The following is a 10,475-nucleotide window of genomic DNA, read 5'->3' on the forward strand; positions in this document are numbered from 1 at the left end:
TTTTTATTGATTAATGAATGTGTAACTACGCAAACGTCGTGTTTATTCTATTCTGTTGTTTATAAAACTGATATTGATACCTGTTTTCCAGGTTTATCGAAATCTAAGCCTTCGCCACATATGTGCACTCCCATAAAATGACGAGTTGCAAACGGTTGTCTGTCATCCCAGCATATGACGCAATCGTCCCAGCCTCCAGATATTAACTCATGGTGAGATTTAGGGTTGAAGGCGCATGCAAATATTCTTGATGTATGACCGTCGATTATATTTTTTCGTTGACTGTAATTAAAAACTAACCTATAACTTGAACATACTCGTATATAAGGGGTATATAGTAGGTTTGTCTTTTATGAGGCAACTTTGCACAAGTTTAGAGCAATTTCTGAAACGTTAGGTGATTTGGCAACCACGACACTATATCCTAGTGTGAGGCTGTGAGTGTAGAAAGTGTTTTTTTACAATTTGGTGTTACTCCTTTCCGGAATTTTATGTAGGACAACGGCTAAAATAAACTGCAAGAACTGGAGCTTATTGTTAATTTATATATTATATGACTGGGTATATTTTGCTACAAGAGCGAATCGATTACGCCTGTTTCTATTGTTTAGCGAAATACATGCATGCAGATGATACACTATTATAGAGATCTGCGCTGCGGTGTTCCGGACATAGAGCGACGTGGCCATCAACTCTACAGGAGGGTAGGTATTAGTGAGGTAAAACTGATTATAAAGTAAAAGGCATCATTAGAAATCATGAGTATGTTCCTTACTTTGAAAAATAAAGAAGCATATAATTAAAGAGAAATTAGAATCCTAACCGATATCTAAATACTTGAAAAAAGATGACGATTTGATTAAGTTTATGAGCATTCATCTTATGAGGCGTAGCCTTTATCACTCCTAATATGAGAAGATACATCAATCTCATGAAAAAATAATTCCAAATAAAATATAGACAATAACAAAATACGTTTTGTCCGAAGCAGTTGGATAACAATAATTGGACTATTTTATTACAATGTAAATGCAATGCTCGGACGACTATTACAATAACATTAGGAAATACATATAGAATTATAATAATGAATAATTAATGTAGGAAACGAAGTTATAGTCCACCTGATGGTAAATGGTCATTGTCGTTCACAACATCTGTCATCAAACCTAAATTGAAATGATAAATCTTGGTAACAGATACGTTTATCTCGAAATATTAATTTCACATCTGCACGAATCCACCTTACCGCCCCTCGGAAATCAGAACAGCAGGTACAACAACTTAGCGCTTATCTCTGATATTATATGGCACAAGATAGAAATAAGTATGAAGGCGATGCCCGCAGGCGAAGAACGATAACTTCTAGTAACAAGAGTTTGTTAGCGTCTGTAACTCTGTGGGGTATTTTTTTTATATAATATAGGAGTAGCAGACGAGCATGCAGTCCACCTGATGGTAAGTGACTACTGCCGCCCATGGACATCTGTAATCAACCCCAGACAGGATTAGATATTCCTACCTGAGGCCGGCCACAGATGCGCCGCTACCCCTGAGGACTAAGTTGGAACACCTCGGAAAAGTCTGTCTCCCTTACCACACCCTTCAAACCAGAACACAGCAGCGCCTAACACTGCTGTTATTAGGTAGATATAGGTGTGGCGGTGGTGCCGCCGGAGTCGAACCACAAAGGGTTCTACCACCATTAAACGGTACGTTTATTACGTCAGCGCTGTGTTAATGTAATAATTAATAAGCAAATTACTCTTCACACAAAAAAATACCTGTTGTAGAAAGCCCTTTCCTGTGTCTGAGCTTCTTCATCATACATGTTTAATTTGGCGTCGTCCCCATAAGTGACAAATTTGCTGTATCGCGGGTGATAACATAAACCTAATGTTTGTCGTTTTTCTCTGATTGTGTAGAGACATTGACCATATTTATATTTCCAACCTTTAATACAGCCATTTACATCTACAAATATTTAGTAATATTAATTATAAATGAATACATTTTTTGCAACTTACTACGTTATTTTATATTACGACTTACGAGGTGAGGGTATGTTATTAAAAGTGTAAATAAGTACGTACAAGATGATATAAGTGTGTTCGTTATGGGATGGGCCTTGCTGACAGGACGATGTTTGATAGCGGTAACAGGACCAGGATACGCTAGGCACTCATCATCGACGAGGGTATGAGTACAGTTTCCTGAATTGCAATCGAAGAGTCTAATCGTTCCATCAATAAATCCTGTTGCAATATCTTTAACGTCTTCCGTATATTTGCAACACATTATGTCCTTATTCATGTCTCTAAAATAAAACGCAATAAAAATCTTGAATAAACAAGTACCTATGTGTATAAATAAAATAGAGTTTACCAACATTATTGACAGAACATTTATATCTCCTTGATAAATTTGATTTTGTTCACTGTGAAGTAAACGATGCTCGACCGATGGCGTGCTCGTGTGGACTGTTATGATTTCTTTTTGCACTTTATTATCTTTTACTTTAGTATTTGCAACAGCATAACTTTTGCGTGCCGCTTTAAGACTGGATGGTGCCATTGGACCGGGTACGGCTTTTCTCTGGGGATCCATAAAACTTCATAAAATTTGTCTGTTTATTTGTATAATTTACACATTGATGTCTTTCTCTCTTGAAAATATAAAATGCTAGAAGTACGTCAAAGTGAGTTTCATAGATAATTTATCATCATTTTTTTCAGTAACTTTCAATTGTGGAAAGCTTTATATATAGCCTAAAGTGTAGTTTGTGCTGAACGTGAATCTGTGGCTGACATTAGGTAGAGCTTCTCTTGTTTCGTATTTAATCTCATTTGGAGTAAATTACAGAGGTCCATCGGCGGCAGAAGCCGCTACTTTTATACTATACTATAACTTGCTACTTGCGAACTTGCTACTTTTATACTATAAAACAAAAATGCATTGAGTATCGACAACTACAATAATGATGTTACAACTGTATAATAATGGTAATCTGGTCCTTTGACCTGATCACCTACCAACCAAAGGGTCCAACGGGGTGCTTTACCACTTAAAATCCCTTGATTTTGACCTCCTGTATGTAGTAGGTGTACGATTATTCAATCAACCAAATTTGAATGGAGATTAATCATAATCATAAATGAGTGTCGAAAAAATACGAAGCAACTTAAAGCAGTAAATTTATTTTTATGTTCAGATTCAACATCAAAGTTTTAGTGCAATGGGTAAAATAGGCACGAAGTAATAATTTATCATATCTATATTCCGGCAGCTCGGGAATCGGACACTAGCTTGTGAATGACGCACTTTGTGGGTTGTAAAAAATCATTGTCTTTCAGAAATGCAATATCGAGATTGCCGAAAGGTGTTATTTGTGTTATAGACTATCACTAACGCAATTAGATGAAATTTGATGAAATCGTTCGTTAAAATTTATGATTCTATTTTAAAATGTGCATTTTAATTTTGCAACAATAAGAAGTAGCTAAAAATAAAAATATCTCTAATTTGAACTAAATATCTTTTGCGCCCTTGCAATGAATAGGAGACCAAATTTTACTTAGTAGGTATCGAATTCAGGGCAAATGGGAAGTCTTGGTTGTTTTTGCAACATAAAAATAGGTATCACTAGCTTTACGTAATCGACCATTTTAATATAACCCCATAGAAAATAAAACCTGTCATCTTTATACATGAAAAAGAATGCCACGTTTCCCCAGAAAATAAGTAGGTAAATAAATTTAATAGGAAACTCTTATTCGATTAAAACAAAAAGTTTGTTATCGTTTCATTCATTTATCACATTAGCTTTAAAACGCGTTAATTATAGTAGTTTACATGATACAGTGAAATTGTTTAACAATAAGATATTCGTGTAATAATGAAACCAGGCCAATTTTGTCCTTAGAGCTTTAAGTACTTTATTCATTAAAATCAATGCAGAGACAAAATTTCAATTCAATAGAATCAATAAAACTGGTGTAGAGAAAACGTCTCAAATTTTTTACAATACAGTTAATTGTACAATTCTTGCAAATCGTTCGTTATCAGTCATCTAGTGACAAATTTTAAGTGCATCGTGTATGATATATTTTTCATTTATTTAATTTAAAATTGTACGTATAATATTTTTTGTAAATATAGAATTATGATTTTAGCATCACTTTAAAGCCATCGCACATTTTTTGCTAAATATGTATTATATTTGTCACTATATAACCCATTTCAAATACGGCCGTTATTAATACTCAATCTATCCAAATTTTACCTACTGAATATCGAAATACGACAATTTCTAGGATGACATAATTGTAAAATTTCGATTTTTGTGGACAAAACATTGTAAAGATTGATTATTATTAATAACGGACGAATCTACCTTGAGACTATTACGTGTACCGCATGATTTTCTCATTTAAACACACATAAGGGTACACTCAACTAAGGCTGGCTTATTTGTTCTATTTTACAGCAGCGTATTGCAAAGGTACATTTTCTTACAAATACCTTTATTATCAAATCAAGAGTATCCCTTAGAGCTATCTCTCACCAAGACACCACGGCGACGTTACCGGCAAAATAACGAAATTATTATAGTAATGTACGTTGTGAAATAATCGTCAGATTATTTAGATCATATATTTTTCCAACAAAAATTTTTGCCGTTAAAGTCGCCATGCCATCGCAACGAAAGATGGCTCTAAAAGTTTCAAGAGTATCCTACCACATAGTAAATATTGCAAAAATATTAACATAATGAAATTTTTAAAATTTTATTTTATTTCAATGGAAGACATAAAATATTATTATTATTATTGCAGAGTACCCATTGAAATACAAATGTTAGTTTTATATGTAAAATAACAACTAGCGCTAATGAAATAAGGCTGTGCTATGGATTGGATGCTCTTAGCGAAATACGATAATAATTTAATTTACCTAAGTAAGGTACTGTAGGTCAATATACGTAACATTTTTAACATTAACAGTTCAAGTCATTTCAGTAAAATATTACATTTTACATCAGATATTACAGCCGGTCATCGATGCTTAGCATGTCGTTTATTTGATCCTATTGAAAGCTTCTACTGAATATAATATGTCGGTGAATGTGAAGAATATATCTAATCGCACACTTAAATGAAATATATTGTTTGCTAAAATAATGTCTGTGCTAATGCAACAAATATTATCTAGCCATGCACAAAGATTATTGTACTTGCAAACATTTTAACAAGCAGGTATACATTAAGAATCTTGTACACCGCTCTGATGGGACACATATTTGTATAAATTCCTATATTCTATACAATCAAATTGACTCGTTACTTTTGAAATTATTCATAAAAACATGTCCTGACACACAAAACACCATAATGGACATGGACACGCAATTATTAGAACCAAATGGTCCATAGTGAAAACGTTAATATAACAAACAAAACCAAGCCAAAACCGTACAATTCAAACCATGTCCTTTTTCCATAGTAAATTACAATACATAACAAAAATGAATAGGTACCCACACATATTTGGAAACAAAATCTATAGAGCGGACCTACGACTTCCTACGGTGACTATACTTACTATTGTAATTGGTGTTTAAGAATACTTTTAAAGCAGTTCCCTTTTATTATTAATGTTATATACGTATTGCTTAAATTTAAAAAAGTTTAATATTTACGACAAATATCATGTTCTAAATTCACATCACGTAAACGAATGGAACAGAAATCTTTATTAACATTCGTAGAGTCCGTTCATGCCTAAATGGCATCAGACTTGAAATTATAGGTACTGAAACTAGTTATTAAATCGATTCAAATGAATATATGTGCTTCATATGTTATTTCAGCAACCAGTCGTTATATAGTTTATTTAATATCACAAAATATACCTACCAGTTTAAAAAAATACGCTCTATAAATTTCATTATTTTCAATTGCAGTATTTACATTTACATAATTCACGGACAACACGTAATATGTATAAGTAATCAAAAGATATTACTTTTTGGTAACGATGATTTAATTACAAATCTACTATTACTTCATAAGGCTTGTAGTCTGTGAACTACTCGTATTGATAAAAACGTTAAAGAATAGAATTAAGAATCCTACATAAGTATCATTGTTTTATAATGCATATCTACTCAAGAACTTTTAGAAATTTTAATTTGATAATTTAAACATGAAAAAGCAGAAATACTAAGATAAAAGGAGATACTTAAATATTAGATGCATTTACGGATTTTATTTTCATTATAGTTACGCATCACAGATACTTTTTAGTAAAATTACTTTATGAAAATTTTGGACACGGATTAATACCTAACTCACAAAGTAATAAACAAATTAAGCAAAAATATAATGTGTTAAAAAAGAAAGTGTAATATTAAAGATACATAATTGGGAGGTCTACGTCATTCCTGGAATCTAGAGTGCCTGTTACAAGCTCCAGTAGTAGGTACGTAATTCAAATTCTAATCAACTCAAACCGAAAACGTGGCCGATAACAGTGACTATTATAGTCGATAGATAACAGTCGCTTTAGATAATATACGTACAATACAAAAATATGTTTTTGGTATTCACCCTCTATGTAAGTAACAGTAAACACAATAAATATTTTATCTTAATTTTACAAAACACAAACACTTTAAACAGCTTTTAGATATTTTTCCCTTATTAGTTTAAATTAATATGTAATTAAAAAAAATGCTCTTTTATTACATGAACTCTACTATTTAATTAAGTAGAGTTTACGAAGAGCAGTTGGTGATAGAACATTCGAAAGTTTAAGTTAATATGTAATGAAGGAAGAAAATGCATGAAACATTTAACTACAGGTAAGCTTAAAAATATTTATTAAGTAATGACTTCATCGTATCATAAAATGACCGTTAAGCATAAATATCTCTCTTCTGCACTAATCGGCATTAGAACAGCCTGATGGAGTATGTTTCAGGGTTCAGGTATCCCCAAATTGTAAACAGATATAAACCCACCCAATTTTACGACACGAAAAGGGGTTGTTGCAACAAAAAATGCTTTTAGATCTTTGACCCTAAAAGTAAGCTGACCTCCCGTTACATTATGACTTCCCGAAATTAAAATACATATTTGAAAAGAATTTTCAAAAAACATGTTCTGGAGGATATTTGCGATATAAAATAGATAAATGATCTTGTACCTAAACTCAACTCCTAGTAAATTTTAGAATGGAACACGATTTTAATTTACCACCTTTGGCCATAGATTTAAATCAGTTGTCCTAAAGACGGTTTCCAACTTAAAGACCTAAAGTAGGCAGGTGATAGTGTATATGTAGCTAATTGAATCCTTCAATTTCAAGCTGTTTTTATTAAAACTGTTATTAAACAACAAAATAAAAACTATAAGTAGCAAATACGAAGTTTGAGAGTGCTTACAGTGATATGGTAACTTTATTTTTCAGTTCAGCTTTAGGTATTCAAACATTTTCTTCCCTTCATTTATAACCACATAATATAATAATAAATATATTCCTTTAACTGTGTTGGTATTACTAAATTTGCGAATACAAAACTCGGCCTTTAAATCTCGTGTAGCTAACATGGTTTATTATAATGATGAAATCACTAACATTGCAACAAACGCTCATTAGTCATTTCCATTCAAAGTTAGTGATGTCATCAAACTTTATACTATCACTGGACCCTTGATTCTAAACCAAACATTGAATCCATTAAGCTGTTTAAGGAAACTTCTAGATATATTCTAAATTTTCAACATTAATAAAAAATCTTGAGGTGAAACATGTATACTGCTGACAGTGAATACTACTGTATAATTACATTGTATTACTTGTTTGAGTAGTATTTACAGTCTTGAATGTTTGTACAGACATCTCTTACATTATGTGTACATTCTTATACCAGTAGTTGATCTAACTCTACAACTAGGTACCCATTCAATGAACAATTCCACATCGCTTAGTCACAAAAATATTCTAGCCATTTATTTCGTCAAAAATAGACATCTATCCTCATTTTAAGCCACATATACCGAGGAAACATACATAATAAATTTATAATAATCAACATTATTTGATAAACAATGATAACAATCAATAGACCTCTATTTTTCTATACAAGTATGAACTTTCAACAGTCTGTTGTAAAAACATATACCTATTAATGTACAAAAGCACAGTACACTTATTCTACGATAGGTACTTACAGTTTTGAGGATGTTCATTAACATTTTATAATAAATATTGTAAATATGACTTTATATAATACATTAGGCAAACTCAAATCCATTACATTAACAAAAAATTCAATGACTTACGTTTACTTTTCAAATTATTGCTTTTTGTAAGGTACTTGTATATTCTAATTTTGTATATTTGTTCAGTAGCGCCACAAGACCTCAATATTAAAACATAATTTAATAACACCAACTATTAGTTCTTACAAGTTCTGTGTGAAAACATTAAAATATTTACATGGTACATGTGCCCTACAAAACTGCAAATCACTGAATAAATTGTATTTATAATGTAGCAATAATGAAACTTGTCTAAATATAAAATAAGCTAAGCAATATGATGTCATAATTTGTCAAACTGTAAATAATCAGAAAAGCACTTTGATATCTGCACTATGCTAAAGTTAGTGGGTTAAACACTAATTAAATTAAAATTACTTTGAACAAAGAAAAAAAGCACACCAACAATTATTATTTCAATAGTTTTAACATAGATAATCTATCTACATTTCAAATGTATATCTGATCCATTTTACTACTCCATTATTATAACAATAAAGGTTTCAAGAAAAACAACAAAACACAAGCAATGCCATAATAAATTAAATAACATCAGTAGCAAACCTCAGGTAAACCACTCTTCACCAACAGAACAACCCATTTGTATTGTAGATATAGACAAATAATAATTATCTAATTCTCCCTACAATCACAGAGATTATTGTGAGCTTATCAAATCGGACGCCGGATCAAACAGAGTGGCCTTGGGATTGGTGCCTCTGTCCCCATTGACTAGAAGGTCCCTGAGCAGAATTACCTTGTTGCATCCATGACAGAAAGTTGGGAGGCGCTGGTGGGGCAGATGAAGCCGGGCCTGCAAAGGCACCCTGATCTGAGCCCCCTGATGGTATGTTATTAATTAAACCCCATCCTGCTGCCTGATTCAATGCTGCAGCCACTAATGCTTGGTTGACCGGCAATCCTCCCATGCCTAATGGCATACTCCCACCTTGACCCTGTCCACCTCCACCAGCAACAGCAGTTTGGCCATGTTGTCCTGACATACTCAAAGCTTGCATATTCACCATATCCAAGTTACGGTTGCTCCAAGAATTGTTGTTTGAAGCATTGTGTGGGTGGCCCTCTTCATAATTCCTGCTAGGTAAGTTCCGTTGATTGGCTCCACCCTTGTTTTGTTTAGGTGATGCATTGGACACATTTACAGAAACTCCTTTAATGATGTGGTCTTGACCACACAAACTTTGTGCTACCTCCGGATCCAAGAACGTAATGAAGCTAAAAGCCCGGAATGGCTTAGGAATAAACACATCTGTCACCTCGCCAAATTGAGAGAAATATTCTCTTAAATCGTTAGCTGTTAATTCCTCAGTGCAGCGGCCGACGAACACCTTGCACGGCATGGACGTGACGGAGCCCTCCTTCGAGTTAGGTATCCGCACGTCACACCATCGCCCGTCAATCATGTGTCGCTGCGCCAAAACTCTCATTTGAGAGGTATAAGATGAAAATCGGATAAAAGCGAACCCCTTGGACATCCCTGTTTTAGGGTCTCTCTTGAGCTGTGCCATCAACACTTCTCCAAATTTCTCAAAATACTCCCTCACGGTCTGTTCGGTTGCTTTCCATGGTAAGCCAAGAACTATTAAATCGGAACAAAGGTTGTCATTTCTCTTACTCTTAGATGAAGAAATTTCAGAATTTTCGCCCGATTTGCGTTTATTCTCCTTAGGAAAGCTGCAGATGTACAACTGGTTACCCCATCCTTCTGGAGGAGGATACAACCTACCGTCTCTTAATCGGATGCCGCGAATGTTTTTAGTTTCGGGGTGTCGATATCTTAGACCACAGCAACCAGGAAATTGCGCGGAAACCGTCGTTAACATTAAAGTTCCATCTTCTTCGATTGGAAGTTCTATGGGTTCTTCATTTTCGTCTTCAGCCACGGGCAAGTACTCGAAGGACATTATTTCTTAATCATGAACAATATTAAATAATAATTGGTAGAAATAAACACAGATATTACACTTAAGATTAAAAAAAACTGTACAATTTCTATTTCTTATAAATATAAAATTGTTTAAACGTCAGCCACGGGTTAGGAACCCATTGCAATTTGCTAGTTGAAAACATAGCTGGATTAAACAAACTTGATATTTTTTCAAGGTAAAGATAAGGAAAATTCCTTTCCGA

General features: G+C 33.3%; 2 protein-coding genes across 3 annotated transcripts in view; both read right to left on the reverse strand.

Moving 5' to 3' along the window:
• The window catches only part of LOC140752979 (periodic tryptophan protein 2 homolog), a 3,177-nt gene extending 499 nt beyond the window's left edge, over positions 1 to 2,678 (reverse strand). The window contains exons 1-4 of one of the 2 annotated variants that reach the window (XM_073087313.1): positions 2,390 to 2,678; positions 2,094 to 2,317; positions 1,785 to 1,974; positions 81 to 282 (exon numbers count right to left, since the gene is read on the reverse strand). In XM_073087313.1, the coding sequence (XP_072943414.1) occupies positions 81 to 282; positions 1,785 to 1,974; positions 2,094 to 2,317; positions 2,390 to 2,607 (834 nt within the window). In that variant the 5' untranslated portion in view covers positions 2,608 to 2,678. The remainder of the gene's footprint in view (positions 1 to 80; positions 283 to 1,784; positions 1,975 to 2,093; positions 2,318 to 2,389) is intronic. The other variant, XM_073087314.1, reaches the window with a different exon arrangement.
• A 4,704-nt stretch (positions 2,679 to 7,382) lies between these two features.
• Positions 7,383 to 10,475, reverse strand: LOC140752934 (TAR DNA-binding protein 43). Its single transcript, XM_083059023.1, has one exon. The coding sequence runs from the start codon at positions 10,247 to 10,249 to the stop codon at positions 9,014 to 9,016; it is 1,236 nt and encodes a 411-aa protein (XP_082915149.1). The 5' UTR covers positions 10,250 to 10,475; the 3' UTR covers positions 7,383 to 9,013.

This window comes from Epargyreus clarus, unplaced genomic scaffold (assembly GCF_041222505.1).
Source record: "Epargyreus clarus isolate Ecla_fem2 unplaced genomic scaffold, WU_Ecla_fem_2.2 ptg000026l, whole genome shotgun sequence".
Lineage (NCBI taxonomy): Eukaryota > Metazoa > Arthropoda > Insecta > Lepidoptera > Hesperiidae > Epargyreus > Epargyreus clarus.

Excerpts from the sequence above, each read along its gene's own strand:
- LOC140752934 (XM_083059023.1), bottom strand. The coding sequence starts at position 10,249 with ATGTCCTTCGAGTACTTGCCCGTGGCTGAAGACGAAAATGAAGAACCC.